Source organism: Seriola lalandi, unplaced genomic scaffold (assembly GCF_002814215.2).
Source record: "Seriola lalandi dorsalis isolate HSWRI2012SDOR001 ecotype SW California unplaced genomic scaffold, Sedor1 jcf7180002054688, whole genome shotgun sequence".
In the NCBI taxonomy this organism is placed as follows: domain Eukaryota; kingdom Metazoa; phylum Chordata; class Actinopteri; order Carangiformes; family Carangidae; genus Seriola; species Seriola lalandi.
The window spans coordinates 1,423,724-1,447,809 of NW_019525241.1; the positions used below are offsets into that span (position 1 = coordinate 1,423,724).

Here is a 24,086-nt window from a genome sequence, read left to right on the forward strand (position 1 = left end):
TGAAGCATTACTGTTCAGTATTTTCAGTATTTAATTGTTGAAACAAATCTGTAAATTTACAAGATAAATCAATAATTCATAAATACTGGTGGAAATGAAAATTTAAAAAGACCATTTCTTATTAAGGGACATTAATGGATAACCAGCAGCTCAGTTCCAAATTTTTCTCTTGATTTTCTGTAACTGGAAGATTTTCAGAGCTGTGTTTGGAATAAAAATGACCTCTTTTACTATAATTTACTGCATTTATTTATTATGTATGTATTACTTACTATCAGCATTGTCCTGCAGCAGGAAATCCAGTACCCTTTGCTTGTATTCATAGAGATGAAAAGAATATGGGAAAGAAAAACTAAAATAACTAATTAAAATATATATATAATACCTTATAATAAAGCATTTATTAATAAAACAAAACTGGGTAAAATCTGATATTACCTCCATAGGGGAGCTACAGTTAATACAAAAATTTGAGTAAAATCTGTCAAGAAATTTCTTCTAAAAAAGCTATAGTTACTAAAAAATGTGGAAACAATTAGTTTGAATGTATCTTATAATAGAGCTACAGTTAATGAATAAATCTGGGTGGAATTTGTCTCATAATGAAGCTTTAGTTCGTGAATAAAGTCTTAAAATGTTGGAAAGAATCTGAGACACAGTTGAACTGGACAAGGAAATTCCATTGGTCTGATTTTTTACAATATCTTCCTGAACATGTCTGTCAGCAGGAAGGTGAAAACCACACACACACACACACACGCGCTCACACACACTCACACTCACACACACGCTCACACACACACACACACACACACACAGAGCTCTCAGGGGTTTTTAAATTATGAAGCACCGGGGATGATGAAGAGAGGGTTCAGCTTGTGTGCTGTAATGGACTTCCAGTGAGTAGCTCTCGATCAGGTTATGTAACAGAAGAAAGGTAGATACTTGATCTTACATACACACACACACACACACACACACACACACACACACACACACAGACAGCAGTAAGAGAGAAGGTAGTATATAGAGAACAAGCCTTCACACTTTCCCTTGACTTCTCTCTGTTATGTATTATTGTGTCTGTGTTGGCACCACAGTACAGTGTGTCTCCAGTGAACTGCTGTTGTGACAGACATATGGAAGTGATTGATTGTCATCTGTGATTGACAGCTGCCAGAATAAACTGACACACATCCATGTTTTACAGTATATTTCGCATTTCAGTCATTTGGCTTTTTCACTCTACATCCACAGAGACTCAGGAAAAGCTACAAACAGGCAGCAGTGACACAGGGCATCAGAAAATAATCATGCGGCTACATAATGATGCAGAGAAGACAGATGAAGACGACTCATTCAGCCATTTAAAGGAATACTTCCACATTTGTGGAAAATTCACTTTCTTGCCGAGTTGAAAAGATCATGACCACTGTTATATGTGTGCATCAGATGTGAAGCTACAGCCAGCAGCAGGTCAGCTTAGTTAGCACGAAGGCTGCATATACTATCACATGTGAGTGAGCTGTGGAGCTGTTGGTGGTGGCTTTGTTACCCTGAGACCGAGCCATGCTACAGCTGTGTCCTGCTGAAGGTGGCTACATGTTTGAATCAGACTCATCACAGCTGTGCCCTGTTTCATAAGAGCTGTTCAAATTTGGCACAAACATTCATTTGGACTCAAGGATGAACTGATTAGATTTTGGTGGTCAAAGGTCAAAGTTCAAGGTCACTGTTGCCTTACGTTCTTGTGAATGCAATATATCAGGAATGCCTAGAGGGAATTTCATTACATCTGGCACAAACATTCACTTGGACCCAAGGATAAACTGATTTTGCGCTCAAAGGTCAAGGTCACAGGTCAAAGGTCAAGATGACTGGGACCTCACAAAACACGTTTTTGGCCATAACTCATGAACTATTACGCTAATTATGACACAGTTTAACTCAAAAGGCTATAAGGATAAAATTAAGTGACGACATTTTATATCCAAATGGTCAAAGGTCAACTTCACTGTGACATCTTAATGTTCTGAAAAACACTTCTGGCCATTATTCAATGCTGTAACTCAGGAAGGGGAGACTGTGACCATATTTCCTGTAACTTGGCTGGTTGGTGGAATAAACCGCCAGGCAGTAATTCTAGTTATAAATGAACCAACATCTCTTTAACTGAGATATAAATAATACTGTATCATTTTTCCTGTCAGTTGCTGAAAATGTTTCCATACTTTGTGCTCATAAAAGCCTTGACATTTTCACCTGAATGCTCAATGTGTAATTCTGATATGTTTGACAAGCACCTGAAGGCAGCATAATGTAAAGGAGTGAGGCTGACATGAGGGAACACGGCACTGTCTGTCAGCTCCAAGTTTAAAAGGTCAGATCAACTTAATAAAGTCGGCAGGGGCAGAAAGATGAAGCCATGAAATCTGACAGACTTAGGACGCGTGTCCATATCGTGTTTTTCTTTGGCAAAAAAGTGTTAACAATATCTTGACAATATATCACCACCGTCGTTAGATGATCGACCAGCATTATCCCTGTGCTTTTTAGAACTGTTAGTTTGACATTGATTTTTAACCATGAGCACCAACCAGAGGACACTGGCCCTTATCAATCTGACAGCAGTAGAGCCAGAAGGATGTAGGTGTATTACACAATCCATCCGAGACAACAGTGTCATCGCCTCGTCCCTCACAACGTGCGCGGCGATAAAAGCATAACACCAGCAGCATTCAGTGTCCGGCTGCTCTGCTCCCACTGATGAGCATCTGTGTCGCTGTTGTGATAGTTTCTGTCTGACAAATCCTACAGCTCGGAAAATAGAAGTTTCTCCATTTTCTTGGTTACCAGGGTGACGAGTCCCACAACTCTCCCATCTGATTGGTTGCCTGAAAAGGAGCCACAGTGACGACATAGGCGAAGAAAGAGGCTCTGTCACTCTAGACACTTTTTGTCTAGGCGGACGCCTACGCTCTCACTGAGAACGAAAAAAGTAGAAAGGAAAAAACACAATATGGTCACACACCTGTCTAATTCAGTTCAGAGTGGAGTCATTTATGGACTTTTTGTACGGGTGGCGCTGGACTACACAGATTTGCTGACAGGGTTTCCTTGCCGAATAGGATTGAAAATGTTACTGCTGATGGAGGCCCATCAATGAGCCTCATGTGTTGCTTATCAGGAGAGAAACATCATTTTCCAGTAATACAAATTACTTTTTCCTTCATGTGCTGTGTGACCTCATCTGTCAGGCAGAGGATGTTTAATTCTCTTTGAGTCTCCTGGCTCCGATTTTGGACATGATGAGTTGGTATTGGTTTGTGACTTAAATGTCAAATAAGGTCATGTTTGTTTAAACCAAGCTTAGCCACAAGTGAAGAACACACTGAAGATAAGAGCAGATATTTACTGCTGCCCTATGTGTGTGGGTTCTTGAAGATTTGTGTTGCGGCATCCGATTTTTTATTTTTTTATTTTTTTAGAAAACCAGAAATTACACCAGTTGTTGTTTTGTTGCGTTTCAGAGCCCTTCATGAGGAATGGCCGCCCCCCCACCTCCCACAGCATGCACTCTTTCCTGCACCAGTACACCGGCTCCTTCAAGAAGCCCCCGCTCCGCCGGCCGCACAGCGTCATCGGCGGCACCCTGGGGTCCTTCATGGCAATGCCACGCAATGGCAGTCGTCTGGGTGAGATACATGCACATGTTCACACGCACAACACACACAAACGGAAGGAAGTGAGTAGAGGGGAGAGCAGATGGCATCTGGAAACAAACAGGAAACGTGTCACGGTCCTGAGATTTCCGCACCCCCCCTCCTTATAACGTGCTCTCGGTCAGAGTGACTGGGTGTCCCTCCCGCGAGGCAGCTTCTCTCCCTTCGCCCTCAGCAGAGCTGCTTTCACCCGAGAGGCAGCTGGATGGGGGATGCAGTCAAACATGACACAGTATCCTCTGTGACGTGATTCATCACAGTCGATCCAGAGCAGTGAGTCTGATCTGCAGGGCTTGAATGCTGATGATTCAAAGCAGCAGCAGATTTCTAGCTGGGGGTCGGGACAGCCCATTGGGTGTGTGATGATTCATGGGAACAACATGTTGTGGGTATCAAGATCTACCAGCCTCCAGACTTTTTGAATATTTAGTCAAAAAAAGATATATTTTGGAGGATCTGTAGGTATAGAGTTACAGTTAAAGCTTTTCATCAGGTGCAGTTTAGCAACATTTTCTCACTTCGCTGGATCCTGTCTCGTTGTACGTTCTGCTTTGTGAAGATGGTGAACATGGTAAATATTATACCTGCTAAACATTAGCATTAGCATCATTATTAGATCTAGATGTTAGAGCCTCACGAAGCTGCTAGCATGGCTGTAGACTCTCTCACATTAACCGATAAATATAGGCATTTGTTCCAGGTTCATTAATAATACCACTGCCTGTATGATCACTCACACCTCACTGTACCAGACAGATGCTGCCTTAATGTTAAACAAACATAGTTAAACATTGTTCGACTGATATTTCTCCACATGGCCGTAAGCAATAACCGGCCGCTGTTTGAACAATCTGTTGTTAGACGTTTTGCCATGTAGAGTTCCTGTTAGCAACAAAAGCATGTTCATTATTCAGTAAATATCTGGACCCTGATTGGCTTGCCAAGCTATTTTGTAGATGGGTGATACACAAGAGGACCTGTTGAGCCTCGCACGGGACCCTGACCTAGATAGAGGGACATGAATCTAAAAACAGGACATTTAAGTAGGACATCGATGTAGCACATATTGCTGCAACACTGTTTTTGCTTATCAGCAAAGCTGCTAAAGACAGCAGAGAGAAGGAAGATAGGAAGTGATGAGTAGAGAAAGATTGTAAAGTCTCAGCAGGTACAAAAACTTACAAGTGGAGGGAGGATGTATGGAGACGATCAGGAAAGAAAGAATAAAATCCCTCAAGGGAGGAAGAGGAGAGGCGAGAGATGATGAGAGAGGTTTCAAATCAAAAGAAAAATAATGTAGAAGGAATATTAGAAATCAGCTTTTGGGGTTTTAAAGAGAAGGACATAGAAGTGAAGTGAAGAAAATATTGTCTTGGATGTGGATGAGGGAAGATATAGAATAGCAGATAGAGATAATGGAGAGGTATGTGAAAGGAAAAGGTTGTTGAACGGAAAAGAAAGTAGGACAGATGAGATCATCTGGAGGCTTTGGAGAAGTTAGGAAAGCGCAGGTAGTGGAGGAATGTGTTGAAGAGAGAGAGTCAGATGGGCCGCTGCCTACGAAAACCTCTGAAAAGAGAAAACGACCGGAGACAACAAGATGTAGAGTGAAAGAGGGGAAAGTGGGAAGTGAAAAAAAAAATGATGAGGTTTTTGAAGTGAGGCAAGAAACATGTAAATGAGAGACAGAGAAGTGACAGAAAAAGGGAAGAGAGCTCATTTGGAAGTGGAGCTGAGATGGAAAGTGGGGCAAGAAGTTGATGTTTGTAAGGTGTTTATAGAGAGACAGTAACTGGGTTAGGAGGAGGAAAGTGTGGCAGTTAAAGGGAAGAATTTTCTGGAAGAAGTCATAGTAAGGTTTTAATCTCCTGAGGACTCATGTTCACAGCAGTGGTAGAACAAACTCTAAATTTGTACATTGGAACAGGAAAGATGTTTTTTATTGAACATGCACATTATTGAACCATTACACAGGGGACACTGTTAAATCTCACCCGTTGAGACTAGAGCAAGAAACAGATGTAGGAGGCTGAATTACCAGTTTAATAAGTAGTTGACTCCTGAGAATTACCTCTGTGTGTGAATTATGAAAAGTAAGTGCATATTTTACAGTGTTTATAGTGTTTGTGTATAATTATGTTACCAGGTTAGTCCATCATTTAGAAGCAGCTTGTTAAGTTCGTTTCAGGTGAATGTTACGTTCTGCCTGTTGGCACACCTGTTTAATTGCCATCTTCTGCAATTAATCCATACTGCCAAGAAGGTTAAACATAAATGTTATTGTGACAGTCGCACTTACTTCTCCATAGTTACTGCCTAAATTAGCTATTTGCTGCAATAATTGTTTCTGTAACATTATGTATGGAACAAAACAGTAAAAATACTTTGCTGTTACCGAGATGGGTCACCGAGCCACTTCAGTGTTGTTCATGGATTCAATGAGTTTTGGCCACACTGGTGACATGGCTTTATAGGTGGCATTGTCAGTCTGTTGGTCCAACATTGTGGTGAAGATTGAAATATTTCAACAATAATTGGATGGATTGCCATGATATGTAGTCCACACGTTCATGGTCCCCAGAGGATGAATCCAACTGGTTTTAATGATCCCCTGAATTATTCTCAAATGCAACCATGAGGTTAACATTTCTAGTTCAAATTAAAATGTCTCCACATCGATAAGATGAGCTGCCATGGAATTTGGTCATCTGGTAAAAATTTTAAATGATCATTTATGAGCAAATACCTGCAAAAATAAAGAAACCATCATGAACATCAGCTATACTTTGTGTTTAGTCCTAATCGGCAAAAGTTAGCATTTAGCTCAAAGCACTGTTGTGCCTCAAAGAACTGGTCGCATCGCTTGTCTTGTTAATTGTCACCTTTCATTGTAACAGCTACACCTGACACAGTTAAAGCTACTACATGCAAGATGTGGAAATCAAGCTAGCAACTGGCATGAGACTTGAAGCACCTCTCCACATTAAGATATGATTTATTTCAACTGAAAAAATGAAGACACTGTAGCTTTAAATCAATTAAAATTGTATGCGAAACATAATACCTTATTATTAATGCAGATGGATGACAGTCGACTGTCACCAACAGATCCTCTGGATCACTTATCAGGTGCTCAGTGATGCAGTACTCGAGGACCAACAGAAGCATTAATGGTGTCATTTCAGGAATGGTAGTTGACAATCAGTTATGGTTACTAGGGAGGGGAATTATTAAGATTTTATTGATACCAATGCCATTATCGATTCAGCTTATCGATCCGTTTCTTTATCGATTCCTGTGGATTTTCTTTTTTTTTTTTTTGGATCAAATTTTTATTTTATTTTCATTCAAACATAAAACAAATAATGATGTACAGTCTCCTGTGGATTTTCTGTGTGGGAAAAAAAGTAGGCCTATACAGGTTTTCAGTGTCAACAATGCATATTTTATTACGCTCTATCTCTGAACATTGAACAAGATAAATAACTCTGTAGTTGTTCAATCCCTCGAGGATTGGGTGCTGTCTAACTCTTTAGGTCTGCTTTGTATTAATATACAAAAAAAAAAGACAGACACATCTCTAATGCATACCTTCATTGCTCTGCTGAGGCTGGGAAGCACTTGTTGACCGGCTGCGTAGAGCACCAAACACATGACACTAAGCATAAAGTCAAATAATGTCAATGGATCAAACCAGTTGAAACCGGCTCTCAACTGGAACCGGTTACGTGGTTGAGATAGTTTAGAGGGTTTATGTGTCTTTTAACTTAGGAATTTGTTTACCTGCAATTACACCTGTGTTTGTTGGTGTGTTTGGTGTGTGCATAGAAACGAGTATGTGCATCCACAAAACCGTGTTTGCACAGCTGATAGATGAAGCCTCCTGAAGAGGAACCAGGAGATGGATGAAAGTAGATGATTGTCTGGGAAAAAGTGAGAAAAGCAGATGAAGAAATTAGGAAGATGTTTGAGGTAGAGGAGTGACATGGAGCAGTGAGAGGACAGGAGCGAACAGAAGTCATCCATCTCCCTCTCCATATGGAAACCATGCAACAATTTCCTGTTCCTCCCTCTCTCCTTCTTTTTTTCTTCATTAATTCTTTGTACCACCCTCACATTCTCCTGTCGCATGCCTTTAACAAAAACCTCTCATGTTTTTGCCCTAACTCTGTAGAGTTGTGTGATCTGTAACACTTAAAAAACTGCTCTTCCACTGAACTAAAGTCAGATGGAGAAGCAGCAGAGAAACTTCACACCATCTGTGGAAAAGCATTGACATGCAAAGTGCAACAGGACAGACCAGCTCCAGAGGAAGACCCTGAAAAGATGTTAGTTTCTAAAAGTGGATCAGTATTTCCTATAATCTGGACAGACTCTGCCTTTTAAACAGATGGCCGCAGACACGTCCACATTCTGCAGCGGAGTGTGTGTTTGGGTTGTGGCTGCACCACAGACTAATGAAGCGGCACTTTATGAAGTGAATGGAGACAGTAAGAGAACAAAACTGCATCATTGTTTTCTAAAATCTAAACTAACAATAGTAAATAATAATCTTTGCTGTGATATTCAGAGGAATATCATGTCCTCCATCAGCACGGATTTCTCTGCTCTGTGCTTCCACATCTGATGACAGTCTGCATGGAGGCGCTGACACACTGATGACAGAGAACTGCTGAGCCATAACTACTCATTAACTGTGTGTGTTTGTGTGTGTGTGTGTATTGGGAGGAGAAGGTGGGCATGTGGTTTGTACATCAGTGTGTTCTCTCCCGCTGTGCTGTGGCAGTAGTGGTAGTTTTACATTTTACAGCCCAGGAGGAAGTGGTGCAGGTTTGAGGGTTTAATCTTTGGCCTCGAAGGTTACAAGGGTCTGAGAGGAGAGAGAGAGAGAGAGAGAGAGAGAGAGAGAGCGAGAGAGAGAGAGAGAGAGAGAGAGAGAGAGAGGTCTATAGAAATAAAGGTGCAACTGTTTCAAAGTACCTTCACAGGTTGATGTGCAGATTGATTACCAACAGAAGAGAAGAGCTTTTGTTTCTATTCAGTCGTGAAATTTGACAAAATATTTCCAAAATATTCTATTTAAATTAGATCTGAACAATTAATTGAAATATTATTGAAATCACAATATGGCCAAGTGCAATATCCAAATCACAGGAGGCAATATCTGCCTAAATAATCGCAATAATTTTTGTTTTTTTTTGTATATCATTCAGACCTAATTTAAATACAACTACTAGTGCAAAACCATTACCAGTACATCCAACACCACTGCAGCTACTGATACTAAAACCAGTGATTCCCAAACAAAGAAGATGAACTGCGTCTCTCTTTTCGTGCCTGTTTCTCATTAACTTCTCATGGGCGAATAAAAATACAAGTTAAACCTCAACAAACCCTCGACTCCTTATTGCTCTCAGAAGAGTTCAGGTGAAACTAATACACTCAGCAGTTAATGTTATTAGTTATTTCTGGTCAAATGTTCACTGTGAAAAATGTTTAAGTTAAGTTTCACTTAGGTTTCTGACTTGCGACACACCAGTATTGACTCCTCACCCTCCCTGAGAGAAAATCAGCTCAGCTTAGACTTCAGATGTTAACCACATACATTGTTGATCAATTCCAGCTCTAAAACAGTCATTTTAGTCATTTATCAAACAAAATGTCAAACACTTTGGTCTCAGCTCCTCATTTGCTAAAATCTGCTGCTTTTTGTTTTTCTTTTGCTGCCAGTTGGACAGAGCAACCGTCATCTGGATATCACCTTAGGCTTTAAGACATTTTGATTTAGATATTTTTTTGCACAATTTTCTGACATTTTATAGACCAAGCAATTCATGGATTTAACTGAGAAATAATCAGATTAATCAATAATGAAAGTAATCAGTGGTTGCAGCCCTGATCAGTTCTACCATAAATGTAACATAACAGTATATAAACATGTAATAAATGGTTTATAAGACATTACAGTGTAGTTGTAAGCAGATATAAGTGTTAATAAACAGCCTGTATAAACAGAACATGAAGGACGACATAATAAAACATTGTTGTAATAATATAAAAAATGTTTCCATAGGAGAAGTAATAGTTGTTGATGATAACTGTTGTTCATTAATAGACACTTCTTACTGTTATATTATAGTGTGTTTTAAACCATTCATGAATTGTTTATATGATATTTATAAATGCTAAATGAGGGACATAAAGTGTGACAGTGATATAAATCATCTTATGATCTTCTTCCCTGTCAGACATTGTACATGAGAACCTGAAGATGGGGTCAGACGGGGAGAGCGACCAGGCGTCAGGAACATCATCAGACGAGGTTCAGTCTCCAACTGGCGTCTGTCTGAGGAACCGAGTCCACCGGCGGATCTCCATGGAGGTGAGACGCTCGCACGAACACATACTCACACATGCACACCGCTGCACAGCAATTGCAAAAATGGCTGACATAGCGAGTCTGCATTCCACCCTCCACCTCCTCAACCTCTTCTCCTCCTCGTCCTCATGGGAGAGCTAAGTCGAGAAGGGGGCTGGGGAGGGTCTCCTAATAGGTTCTCGATGTCTGAGCATCATGATACTGATAGCAGTCTTGCTCCCTGAGGACCACAGTGAGTCTGGTACAGATGTACAGTGTGGTCGTCTGTGACCTTAGTGATTCCTTACATGTTCACTGTCTCAGCAAAGCATGCTGGGATACAAATCTCCTTTGTTCCTCTTCTAAGGACGTATGTAATAAAGTTTTTTTTTTTTTTTTAAATTCATTTGCCATTTACACACCTACCCAACATCGGTGCGTCAGTGGTATTTTAATAAAATCCCAAATGAAACTGGAAATTCTCTTTTATTTTCCATGTTTCCTCTTTTGTAACTGAAAGAAAGACAGAAGCTTTTTAAATGTTTACTGAGTACAACATGATCAATTAGCTTTATGGCCCAAAGGTAAACTAGACACAGTCACTGACACAAGCTCTGCAAATAAAAAATGAACAGGATGAAATGGAAAAAGACAGCATGATTATCATGGGGTTGTTTTTTTCCAGCCACAATTTTTTAAGACATTTTTGCTCTGAGCCTCCATTAACTTCTCAGACTTGTGTTGTATTGTTTCACACTTATGATTATATAAGATGGAAAAGGTGGCTCTGCAAATAAAATTATACCAAATATTGACCTTTTATCAGCATTTCTCCATTAAATCCTATTCATCTTTATGAACGTGGAAACTGGGCGAGTTTTATTCTGAAAGGGTAGAGGCCTCCTGCCCTCTGCTGGCAGAGGGATGTACATGATAAAACCACCTTGCTTGAGTGATGCTGTATCACACACACACACACACACACACACACACACACACACACACACACACACACACACACACACGCAGACACACACATACACACATACACACAGACCTATTTTTCACTTGTTTTTTTTCACCTCGTTTTGCTCGTGTTTATTTCATTTGTTGGAGCATGAAACAAAAGGAACTCAAGGATGTGGTGATTGGTTAACCTGGTACACACACACACACACACACACACACACACACACACACACACACACACACGTTCCCTTTGATACTGCTGGAGGTTTTAATGAAGCTGTGTTGTGTCAGAGGTTGAGGCCACAGTGCTCTCTTCCCTTACTGACTCATATTAACAGATGGTGGTTTTTCAGTCGGGCGCTTGCTCCACTCTCCAGCCGCATAATAGAATAATAATAATAATCATGTTATAATAAATTCAGGGTGATTAATACAGTGTATAGGAGCTTGGGATGTTCCAGGTCCATCAGGTTTGTTATTCAAGTCTCAGAGGGTTGATAACTTTCCATTGTCAAGTCCAAGAAATCCTTCAACCAGTTCTCAGTGTTATAATCATTCAGTTTACTTTGTTTCCATTCCATCAGTATTATACAGTATTATATCTGGTATGGTGCAAGTGCACCAGCAGTATGATACTGAACATTCAGATTTCTTGTTTGATTATTATGTGAATAGAAATCTCTACATTTGGTTTTAAGAACCAAAAACTACCTCAATGTAATTTTACACCTCCTCTTTAGTAACTGGAGCTCTAGTAACAACAGGTCGCAGATTTCAGGTAAACACTCAGAGAAACCAAATCCTGCAAGGTTGGATGGTGGGTCCAGGTGGGCGGGGCTTGGGGCGTGGCTGAGAGCGGTGACTGCCTTGTTGTGACATCACAGAGTTCCAGAAGTCCTGACGGCTGGTTTTAAGGCTCAGTTTCTGAATACAGGATCTGTGCATTTCTCTGTGGACTGAGCACTTTGATACTTTCACAGTATTAATAAAGAACCTAGACCTGCTTTATAATCAAACAACACATGGACATCTACCTTTAAATATATAAAATAGAGAAAAGCAGCAGATCTTCATGTTTGAGAAGGTTTAGCCAGAGAATGTTTGTAATTTCTTTTTCCTAAGTGACCTGCAGATAAATTTTCTGTCATTCAATTAATTCATTCTTTCAGCTCTAAATGCTAGTGTTTACACATACAACAATATTTTAAACCTGAGTGAAAAGTGCTTCACAAACTGAAGAAACGATATAAGGAAGTTCGGTAAAAATAGATGAAATGCAGAGAGGACAGACAGAATCTGTTGGAATCTGAATTAACTGGGAGAAAAAGCAGCAGTCACATGATGTAAGTCTTCACACCCCTTATCCAGACAGTGATATATTTAACCCAATTCAGAGCTTTTATTTGAACTCTCAGTTGTCATAATGCCGGCAGAGGACAAAGAACTACAGTTCTGAAATGAAAGAGGATGAGTTGATGGTATTTGCTGATGTATGATAGCAGATGTGACATCTTCTCTCGCTGTATTTTTACTCCACTTGCTCTTGTTTTTTCCCAACATTATGTAAGTTCATCTCTATCAGACGTGGTCTCATTTTGATCCTAGAATAGATTCGATGAGATGTGGTGTACACACTCACATTAATAAACATACGCATGATTTGTTTTTATTCTTGCTTTCCGTTTGCAGGTGAGTTTTTATAATCACAGTCTGATGTGGGCTGATAAAGGTTTTTGCTGTTGAGCTGCCACCTTTTTATTTTAACCTTCAGAAGATGGTGATCGACCTGATCTATGTGTTCTCTCTGTGGGAGCAGCAAGTCATCAGAGCGAGTTATTTAAGACACCGTGTATGTGTGTGTGTGGGTGGGTGGACTCGGTAGCCGACATTGTCTTATGCTGTAGCAAATAGACACGAGACACGTAGCAGTATATTTTCTCACGATATGCTGTGATGCAAGCAGATTGTAGAAAAGCAACAGTGTGGCTCACAACCATTAGATTATGTTGTTGACTGTCAGTCTGTATCAAAGTTTAATAAGTGTGACTGGCATGACTTTGCTGTAAAGAGTTTCATTTACGCAGAAAACTCCTGACCCAAACAAACTTCAGCTTCACTACAGGAATGTCAGTTTGATGTCATATTAAAAACAACTCTCAATCCTACTGTTTTTGTTTTTGTGTGTGTGTGTGTGTGTGTGTGTGTGTGTGTGTGTGTGTGTGTGTGTGTGTGTGTGTGTCCGGTGGTGTAGGACCTCAACAAGCGTCTGTCGCTGCCCGCTGACATCAGAATTCCTGACGGTTACCTGGAGAAGCTGCAGCTCAGCAGCCCGCCGTTCGACCAGCCGCTCAGCCGACGCTCCCGCCGAGCTTCGCTGGTCAGTGTGTTTGTGTATCTCTGTGTGTGCCACCTTTATTGCTTTGCAGTTCTCGCTGTACTGTTGCCATGGTAACTGGCCCAGTGTGAGTCTAGGGAGGTTTAATATGGAGTCACAAGCGCTCACCTCCCACCTTCAGCACGTCAAATGAGATGACAACACTCGGCTGTGGTGTGATTCTGCAGCGTCGTAGCAGACTGCCAGTGACAAGGATGGAGGGATGAAGTGGCCATTGATGATTTATTTAGCATTTCTCTCTCCAGCTCCAGATATATCCAGCAGCTACTATGGAGACTTCGGGGCCCCTCAGACAAAGTTCATAAGAACATGAGATTTTGAGACTTAGCGCGTCAAAAAATGGTTGAAAAATTTTGGTCTTAAAGGATTTTTTTTCACACCTATTACTGTTCTTTGTCTGTTTTGGGGGATAATCCTGCTCTAAGTTTTGCAACTGCAGATCACGTAATGCTTTGGGTGATGTAAAGTGAGATGTTTCTATGGATTCAGTGAGTTACACTGTGGACTACAACTCAAGCCCTGTTCTTTTTTTTAGCCTGTATTTATTTACATTTTAGCAAATCAGCACCATGAAAAGCGTTTTTCCCTCCATGATTTCAGAGTAAATTTGTAAATGTTTATTCATAATGGACATCAGAGATTATGAAATCCTCAGTCAGTGATTAGACATGTAATTTATCCTTAATCCTGACTTTTTTTCTGCCATTCCCTCAGTCGGAGATTGGTTTTGGGAAGTTGGAGACGTACATTAAGCTGGACAAGCTGGGAGAGGTGAGAAGGGCCTGAGATCCCACCTGATGCACCAATAACACAAAGTATGCATCATAACTCCCCTTCACTCAGTAATACTAAACTGGCATTATGTGTTACTCTTAGGGAACCTACGCCACAGTGTTCAAAGGACGCAGTAAACTCACAGAGAATCTGGTGGCGTTGAAGGAGATCAGGTTGGAGCACGAGGAGGGAGCGCCATGCACTGCCATCAGAGAAGGTAATCAGCTTTACACCTTCAATCAGTTGTTGGTTTTATTCAGTTTATTCTTAAAGCTTTTATTGCATTGATCTGGTCTTGACCCTCGTACTAGTTACCCCTTTATTGTTAATCCATCTGCCATGATTGTAAAGTAATTCCTGTTGTTTTATATGTGCTATTTAAAATAAAGCGACGTGGCTCGGGTTCATGTTACAGTAAAAAGTTTGTCATATTAGTGGCTGATTTTCTTATAGTGATGACAGATTGGAGGCTGAACTGTATCTCATCCCACTTTATGATTCACCGTTAAAAGAACCAGTTTGAGAACCTGTTTGTCTTTAAAAAGCATCATGTGTCTGTCTGTGTGTTTGCAGTGTCGTTACTGAAGGACCTCAAACACGCCAACATTGTGACGCTACACGACATCGTTCACACTGACAAGAGCCTCACGCTCGTCTTCGAGTACTTGGTGAGGCTCATGTTTTCCTGTGTTCTCAGTGCATGCTGGTCTTTGTTGAGAGCTTCAGACAAAATGCTTCTATATTTGATATAAAGGAATGAGCTGGAAGTGCATTAGTATCTAGCTGAGATTAGATATAAATTTAAGTACAATTGCAGTATTTCTGTTTTCTCAACTGTTTTTGCATTTGTTCGTTATACGACAAGATTTTTTCCACCACTTTTTCCAGCCCTCTCAGGTTAATATTGAGTTTCAAACAGAATAGAACAACAAGAGAGTGAATATCTTCATAACATATAGATGAACGCCTTCTGCCATCTTTTGATTGACACATTAACAAACCCGCCTTGCTCACCGCACAGAATCTAACATGAGTCAAATTAACCCCAGTAATAAACAACGGTAATCGGCCGAGGTTATAGTGATGATTCAAATTTAAACGATAATACTAACCGCCTGGCATTTCTACCGTGATATAGCATGAAACCGGTAACCGTTTCATCTCTAGCAGGAAGGCAATGAAGGAAAGGAGCAGAAACATTAACATAAAGTCCTGCTTTATGAGGAACATTCTGCTGCATCAATATACTGTGTAAAACAGACTGACGAGGTGAAGTGTGTGTGTGTGTGTGAGAAAAGAGAAGAAGTGTAAAACTTTAAAACACTGTAGAGATGTTGTTCGGGTGTCTTTGTATCCACCGTCTGTCTGACGCTGTCGTCTCCTCCTGTAGGATAAGGATCTGAAGCAGTACATGGACGACTGTGGAAACATAATGAGCATGCACAATGTGAAGGTGGGAACAATCATAGAGCTGTTACTGATTATTTCATTTCCCCTTTCTGTGGGAAAAACATCCTGTGTGCTTTCTCCTCCGTTTTCTGCATTTCTTCAGTTAGTCATTGTTATGAAATGAGACTCCATTTTGTTCTGGCAGGAGCAGATTTTCAACACACACTTTTACTAATTGATGGACTTTTGATGAAATGGTTCCAGGAACTTAACTCGGAGAGTAAAAGTTTCTATTAAACATTTCTGTTTGTGTTTCCATCTCATCTGAAAAACTGGGGAAATTAAACAAATTACACCACTGAAGGATTATAAAAAAAGAATGTTTGGGACATATTGATAACATCAGATGTTTTCCTCATGTCTTTCCAGATCTTCTTGTTCCAGATATTGCGAGGGCTGTCGTATTGTCATAAGAGGAAAGTTCTCCACAGGGACCTGAAGCCCCAGAACCTCCTAATCAATGAGAGAGGAGAACTCAAACTGGCTGATTTTGGTAAGAGTGGAGGAGCAGGAGCATTCCTGTTGTCCAAATGTTTTTGAAGGGATACTTGATAATTGTATGAAAATGCATTTGATTACTTCCCTTTGTAATACTTCTCTCCCATGTGAGAATCCTAATGTGTGTATATGTCTGCGGTGGGTCGGCAGGTCTGGCGAGGGCAAAGTCTGTCCCAACTAAAACCTACTCAAACGAGGTGGTGACTCTGTGGTACCGGCCCCCTGATGTTCTGCTGGGATCTTCTGAGTATTCAACACAGATCGACATGTGGTACGAGCCTCACAATTGGATTGAGATTCCAAAAACCATCTCAGTGTGGTTTTACATCTTCTGTCTCAGGCTTCTCTCTGGAGCTCTAGAAACAACATGTCAGCTTTGTTGTGACATCACAAAGATACAGAAGTCCTGACGGCTGGTTTTAAGGCTCAGTTTCTGAATACAGGCTGTGTGCATTTCTCTGTGGACTGAGCGCTTTGATACTTTCACAGTATAAATATAGAACCTACACCTGCTTTATAGTAAAAACAAAAAAAAGACATGGATATTTCACTTTATACAATATGAGAACATGACACACCAATGCCATTCGAGGCATTGTTAAAGGTGCCACTTGTATTTACAAACCAACATAGAGTTATCACCTGACTAAAACTTCCCTCAGCTCTATAGAGTGTTTCAGCATCTTTAAGCTCAATGTTTTGTTTTTACGGACGGCGGCTTTGCTGTTTTGATTGACTCTCACAGCCCCCATCAGCCCTGCGTCCAGTAGCAGCAGCTGAAAAACCCATAGAAACCCACTGTGTACCACCTGCCCAACACTTAGCAACAGACACACGAAGTTAGCAACTTGCTAGCTGCTGAACATAGTGGAACATTTATCCACTAAAATGGTATATTTCCCTCAGTAGTTGTTGGACACCAACACGGGAAAAAGGAGGGTAAACCGAATGCTATGTAATAAGTGTTTTGTTCACAGCTTGTTCCGCTTACCCGAAGTGGTCAAAACATAAATGAGTGCAGTTTTATTTAACACCACTTTAGTCAAAAAAATGATAATCTGATAATATTCTGACTGTGTGTCTGCAGGGGTGTGGGTTGCATATTCTATGAGATGGCTGCAGGTCGGCCGCTATTCCCTGGCTCCACCGTGGAGGACGAACTCCACCTCATCTTCAGGTTACTGGGTGAGTGACTCCTGCCAGACCATATCACCATGGCAACATAAGTGTTTCACCTCACAAAATTACCTATTTAGCTGAAGGTGGAAACATACTGTAAGTCTGGTTTGCATTGATTGTGTTGTGACTTCAGGCACACCCACAGAGGAGAAGTGGCCGGGAATTTCCTCCATCGAAGAGTTCAAATCCTACAATTTCCCCAAATATAAGCCACAGCCACTCATCAACCACGCTCCCAGGTACTGTGTTGTGTGAGTGCGTGTGTGTGTGTCTGTGTGTGTCTGTGTGTCTGTGGGCCTCACGCCCTTGTGTGTACATTTGTATTTGTTTTTTATGCACCCATGTATGCAGTAAGTGAGTGTGCGCACTACTGACAGGAAATCCTGTGGAACATTTCAGAGACGACTGTCCACTTCCTTCCTCCCATGAGCCTCTAGATTCCCATCAGCCTCTGCTACAGGCAGACAGTAACTGATTCTCTCCTCTTGTCTCCTGTAGGCTGGACAATGAAGGCATCGAGCTGCTGCTGGCTTTTCTCAGAGTGAGTGTTTACTTCCTTTATATTACCCAGAATGCACTTCACTCCGAACAGATTTATCAAGCTGATTTGACACCTGATGTTTATTCTTTCAGTTTAAAGCACTGTTAAGTTTAATATAAATTAAATGAATATTAATAAATGGTTTATTATGGAAACCTCTTTTTTCTTCATAAGTAAAATTACTATTGATAATTTATATATATTCTGATTATTATAAACATTGTACATGTTTTATTAGTGTTATGTGGTTTCATTTACAAATTCCAAACATACATGTAATAATCATAATTACAATAATTATTAGTGGTATTAATCATTAATCATTATGAGCTTTTATCAAGAATGGACTTTTTATTCAGTGAGTTTTGCTCATAGTTGTTATTTCTTTTATTTCAAGCTCTCTGCTTTTAATGAAACATGTGACTGTCTATTTCCCTGAAACATTTGTAATCAATTATCGACAAACAGCTGAGTTTTTTTTCTGTCATGATAAAACTGTGAGGAATAAAAAGCTTTAGCTGCTCAGATTTTATTTTGGAGAAGCTAGCGGCTTCAGTACCAGTTGTAGACAGCAGGAGGCACATCACTGTCACTGTTGTCTGAGCAGTTTCATGACCGGAGACACAACAACCCACCACAGCATTATCTGCTGAAATCACTGGGTGGTTGATATTTCCTGTTTCTGTCTCCACAGTATGAATCCAAGAAGAGGATTTCAGCCGATGAGGCCATGAAACATTCCTACTTCAGGCAGCTGGGCATGAGAGTCCACACACTGCCGGAGAGTAAGCACAGGCACAAGATGATAGCTGTCTGTCTGTCTGTCTGTCTGTCTGTCTTAGACTTTCTCACTGCCTTTTTCTACTTTCCTACTATTTGCTGTAGACTGTAACTCTCCTCTATGTTACAGGTGTCTCACTATTCACATTAAAAGAAGTGCAGCTGCAGAAAGACCCTGGCTACAGGAACTCCTCATACCCAGAGTCAGGTGGGTGACATTATAGGAGGTTTGAAGTGCGAAATCAATGGACCCCTAAGACGAAACAACACGAATAGCGTTGTTAATATGAAACAAGGCATTATGGGTATTGTATTTTTTTCAAATCTTCCCTTTTCCTCCAGGTAACGGCAAGATCAACAGGAGGCAGAGCATGCTTTTCTAACGCTCAGTGAAGAGGATGGTCGATTGCCCAACTTCATCATCACTTCCCACCAACCTCTCGCATGAGCCCACCTCCCTTCAGAGTGACCCCAACCCCCCTACCTGCACATACACACACACACACACACACACACACACACACACACACATAAATATGCACACACACCCCTCTGAGCGAGTGACTCTGGGTTGAATCTATTTAGAGACTGTGTTTATTTATTAGGGGGGGCAGGGTGAGGTTGAATTTTTTGCTGCTAAACTACTACTGTCTGTATTTAACACACCGTGTGTGTGCGTGTGCATGTGTGTGCGTGTGTGTACATGATGTGAACTCGAGACGCCGTGCACAGTTGAGCAGTCAGTGAGGTTTACTCTGTTTTTATTCTGACTACGATTCTCTGGCTTCGTTTGAATTCCAATGATGTTGATGTCGACGCTGTGATCCAAGTTGTTGTTCTTGTTGTCGTGCTTGGAGACCGAACGCTTCAGTTTCTTCAGATTTTTTTTTTTTATAAATATGTATATCTATATATATATATATATTTGGAGTTTATGTTTTGTTTTTCTTCGAGCTTCCGTGACTGAACTCCACAGCATTTCCAGGTTTAGAAAGACTGGATGGTCTTGGTTGAGGAAGAAACGGCTCCTCTGGATTTCCCATCGTCATTTTTCCAAAACATTTCAGACGGACTCTTTCTTGAGAGGTCCTGCTGGCCTCGGGTTACACTGAGGTTCATAAAGCAGGACTGTGAGTGGACTGTACCAATGGTTTTAAGCTGAGGGTTAAAGAAGCACACACAGTGCAGTCAGACTTAGAGAACACGAAACCAACTGTCAGTTCTTTTGTTCTTTTCAACCGTTCTGGCTCAGCAACAGGACCAAACCTGAGGAGGAGGGGAAGATGAGCACAGAGCACCGATGAAAGAGGAGGAATACTGGAGCTGAACAGGAAGTCATGTGACGTCCCACAGGAAGCCAGCAAGCCTTCCGTAAAACCCCTCACTAAACTGCCAGGACTTCAGTGCTTTTTAAAAAAAAACAAAAAAACAAAAAACAAAAACCAAGCTTCACCTTCTCGCTCTGATCTCACTGCAGTAACTGTTTGTTTTTAACTTGCACTTCGGTGTGTTGTTTTGGAATCAGGGACCTGGGCCTCGACACGGCCGAGTTTACCCAACAGTATTAAGATGTGTACTCTGTATCTGTGACCTTTGACCTCTCCTTGTGAAACAACAGCGTCATTGTGGCATGTTTTTTCGGAGGTGGGATGTTGAAAAGCAAACTGGTTGTTTTCCACTCGGCGTCGGACCACTGCTCTCTCCAGCATTTGTACACAAGAGAAAAAAAAAGATTTCAAATTGAAATTGAAGATTTAACTGCCCGCTGTGTTGTTTGCAACTGACAGTGATGCTCCAGAAGCAGCCGGTTGAGAAGTCTCACTTTTGACTGCATGTTTACTGATGCACTGTTACAGTGGTGTGCTCTGCATTCCTGGCCTATTTAACCAAGATTAAGAAAAGTTGTTGTAGAAATGAATTCTGGAAAAGGCAAAGACCAGTTTCTACTCTCACTGTAGCAGGAGAAGAAACAATAGAAGTGAGTTAAGTGCATAATCATCTAAATAACACCAGGGACGCACTGATCACCACAGGCTGAACAGGAGGATCTTTCTGTTGTTGCAGCTCTTTTGTTCAACATCTACATGAAAGTTTCAAACTTAGTCTGTTGAGATTTAAAGGATTTATCAGAGCAACATCTCTAGAGTTCTCTAATTGGGTAGAACATACTAGGAAAGTGCTGGAGGCACTGCTAATGCTTGATAAACTCATTAATAACGGGGATCAATAATGTAATAAACATTAACTTTAACACAGTTTGCAGCTAATAGTGTAATAATCCTGTGAACACACTGTTTCTTATCATTTCTTTTTTCCTTTCAACATGGATGAAAGTTTTATTTTCAGAAGCTCAATAAATCATCTGATAAATTAAAGCTCAACACAAACTGTGGCAACAGAGCAAATACAGATGGAAGAAACTGTAAATTTCAAATAATGTCACAATGATTTTGTTCACAGGAAAAACTGATTAATTGTAGACATCGTGTGTTACACTGAGCCACAGATTTTCCTTAGGTAGCTTTAAAATGAGGAAACCTTTTTCTGTATCACACCTACTGTTTCTGCCTGTTCAGAGGCTTCACTTAAAACATAAATATTCAGGATTATTCCACTATTAACTGCAAACTGTGTTTCTGCTAATAAGACTTTTTGTACACGAACAGCAGTAACATGCATGAAAGGAGATTTCTAAAGTGGCTAAATATTTGTCATTGTAAAACTGTACTTTTTCAAATGTGTGAATGACCTGAATTTATGTGAAAATGTCTGAACGTGTGTGTGTGCGTATGTGAGCGTGTGCGTGCCTGATGCATGGAAGGCCTGCTGTGTTGTGAACACGACCTCTCTGAAACACTGAGCTGCCGGTGAACAGTTGATGTGTGACTCTTTTTACTGGAACTATTTATTTCTCATAACCATTGAAAGTAAATTTAATCTGTTTCATAAACAGTCTGTGCAGCGATCATTCTTTGGGTGTCTAATCAACTAAAACCAATGTAGTAAGTCTGAAAAGTAATTCATTTTATTCCAAAAAAAACACTTTTGCTCTCAACAAAACAGCAAAAACAAGCAAATCACAGAGAATACACTTCAATTAACTTCTTTATAAAAATAACCAGGAGTCATTTTACAAAAAAAACTTTTGTGCAATTTTGACCTGGAATGTCTATTACAACTTTGTTTAAAGCTTAATACATTTACATAAATCTTACAATATCAAAGGCACAGCTGGTACAAGGCATAAAAGTACAGTGCATTAAAAAAAAAAAAAAAAAAACATGAAACTACAAGAGGAGAAAAAGTTCACAGCGTCATGTACACTTGTCAAAGCAATACATCAGACAAGATGAGGACTTCCAGGGCATTTTAGCGCGCTAGCTAGCAGGCGCTCTGCTGGGGGTCGGTGAAGGTTTCGTCTCATTTGGCCACATGTCGAGCTCAAAAAATCCAGATCCATGTAAAATACCCGAACAACAATCCTGAGACCTGCAGCGTCTTTCTCGTGGAATTTGTTGAGGCAGGTTGATAAAGGAGCCACAGTCATTGATTGACTGTTGACCGGAGATTTGCTGTAGTTAAAGAAATGCGCAGAGAGAAAATACAGTATCATCATCCCCTTCTTTCTATCAGTCATAGCAAAGTTTCTGTACTGGCATATGAAGCCCGTAGCGTCTAATCATCCAGACCTGGTCCTGTTTTATGATCAAATTTAAAGGAAATTTAGGGAATTATTATTTGCTGAGAGTTAGTTGAGATGATATCACTCTGTGCAGTGAATATAAACCTACAGCCAGAAGCTGATTAGCTTAGCTTAGCATAAAGACTTGAAACAGGGGGGAAACGGCTAGCTTGGCTCTGCCCAAAGGTAATAAAATCTGTTTACCGGCACCTCATTTAATCACCTGTTTAATCCTCACAAAAACCAAAGGGTAAATGTCATAGGTTGTGGTTTTAGGTTATGGTTATGTGCTGAACTATTTCTTCTGAGCATCACCATAAATTTGACAAAGCAATAGTCAGTTCTCTGTAAAATCACAAACTGTGATATTTACACCAGTTCTCATGCGAATGTGTTCATTAGTGAGGTTTTAGTAACTTCGATTTTGTTATCTTTGCACAGAGCTAGATCAGCTGTTTATTTATGCTAACATAAGCTAACTGTCTTGTGGCTGTAGCATCATATCAGTCATTCGACATTCAGAAGATAATGCTAACTCATGGCAAAGCATGGTGAGAAATCATATGTAAAGAAGCTGAACTTGAGTCTTTTAGGTTTCTGCCCGTATATTACTTGTAAAACCTTTCTGAGGATTTCCACAGATCCCCATCATTTGAATCAGAGATGTGGATTCAGAGATTAGTCAGATGCAGGAGTTGAAAAATAGTAATAACATTCATGAAACTGCAGCCAGCCCGTATCACTGACATTTAAAGTGGAATGAGATGATGAAACGAAACGAAATGAGAAGTATGACATCCCGAAAAGAGGAAAACACCAAACACAATTAAACTGTAGTAAACATACAAAGAAATGTCCAACACTCTTCTCAGAGAGCAAAGCTTCAGAGTGAAGCTCCTGTTTCTTCATATAATAAATGTAAAGAAACAGGTTTCGGGTCAAAGTATAATCAGACTCCGATGTGGTTCATCATCAGAGATTAAGGCTGATTGGCTCGGTCCTGATCGGTGCTGAATTGGACCAGCTCAGTCTGGTTTGGCCCAGGTCTCTCAAATGGGGCTCAGGCTGGCATCAGGACTTGTGGGAGCTGGGGGACAGGAGCAAGGGAGATGGAGCGTCCACACTGGGTAAAGGCACTGGGATGGGTCCGTTCAGCAGAGAGGGGAACTGCAAGGAGACAGTTATAGTTTCTTTTATTGTTTACATTTATATTTTTGTGTCATCTGTCATTTTGAGTTGGCTGAAATGATGAATGGTCCTTTCTCCTCACACCTGGATTTTTACAGCTGGGTTTGCCATTTGAAAGTGACACCTTTGCCCCCATGTTAATTGTCTTTGTGATGACTGTTAAAGTCCCTGTGTGAAGAACTAGTTACATGATTAAAACATCTTAAGTTTATAACTTTTGGTTTGTAAAAAAATTAGACAATACTGGTGAAAATGAGTCAGTTTTAGGAGTTAAAGTTTATATTCTACACAAAGAGAATTAAGATGTTGAATGTTTTTTTTTCATTGTGACTTTACACTGATTTAAATTATAGGATCTTTTAAAACATGAAGTAGATCATTTTTTTGATCTATGACAAAACAAGTAGTCAAACCACTTGGGTAATGTTAATAGTAATGATTTCTGTATTTTCTACAGCTGCTGGTTTATCACTGGAGGAGAGTGTGTGTGTGTGTGTTGTGTTTGTCAGAGAGTTGACATGGGAGGGGCTCCTGACCACCACCGCCCCCCC

At 40.4% G+C, this 24,086-nt stretch overlaps 2 protein-coding genes across 2 annotated transcripts in view; one reads left to right on the plus strand and one right to left on the minus strand.

The window, feature by feature from the left end:
- LOC111667295 (cyclin-dependent kinase 17) overlaps window positions 1-21,615 on the plus strand; it is a 41,753-nt gene extending 20,138 nt beyond the window's left edge. The window contains exons 3-17 of the mRNA XM_023422955.2: window positions 3,531-3,695; window positions 9,971-10,104; window positions 13,301-13,426; window positions 14,159-14,215; window positions 14,321-14,435; window positions 14,792-14,886; window positions 15,609-15,671; window positions 16,037-16,160; window positions 16,316-16,436; window positions 17,253-17,350; window positions 17,478-17,583; window positions 17,843-17,885; window positions 18,580-18,670; window positions 18,796-18,873; window positions 19,008-21,615. Coding sequence (XP_023278723.1) covers window positions 3,531-3,695; window positions 9,971-10,104; window positions 13,301-13,426; window positions 14,159-14,215; window positions 14,321-14,435; window positions 14,792-14,886; window positions 15,609-15,671; window positions 16,037-16,160; window positions 16,316-16,436; window positions 17,253-17,350; window positions 17,478-17,583; window positions 17,843-17,885; window positions 18,580-18,670; window positions 18,796-18,873; window positions 19,008-19,048 — 1,457 coding nt within the window. The 3' untranslated portion in view covers window positions 19,049-21,615. The remainder of the gene's footprint in view (window positions 1-3,530; window positions 3,696-9,970; window positions 10,105-13,300; window positions 13,427-14,158; window positions 14,216-14,320; window positions 14,436-14,791; window positions 14,887-15,608; window positions 15,672-16,036; window positions 16,161-16,315; window positions 16,437-17,252; window positions 17,351-17,477; window positions 17,584-17,842; window positions 17,886-18,579; window positions 18,671-18,795; window positions 18,874-19,007) is intronic.
- Window positions 21,616-21,668: 53 nt separating this feature from the next.
- Window positions 21,669-24,086, minus strand: part of LOC111667296 (ETS domain-containing protein Elk-3-like) — a 10,164-nt gene continuing 7,746 nt past the window's right edge. Inside the window, exon 5 of the mRNA XM_023422956.2 lies at window positions 21,669-23,514. Coding sequence (XP_023278724.1) covers window positions 23,419-23,514 — 96 coding nt within the window. The 3' untranslated portion in view covers window positions 21,669-23,418. The remainder of the gene's footprint in view (window positions 23,515-24,086) is intronic.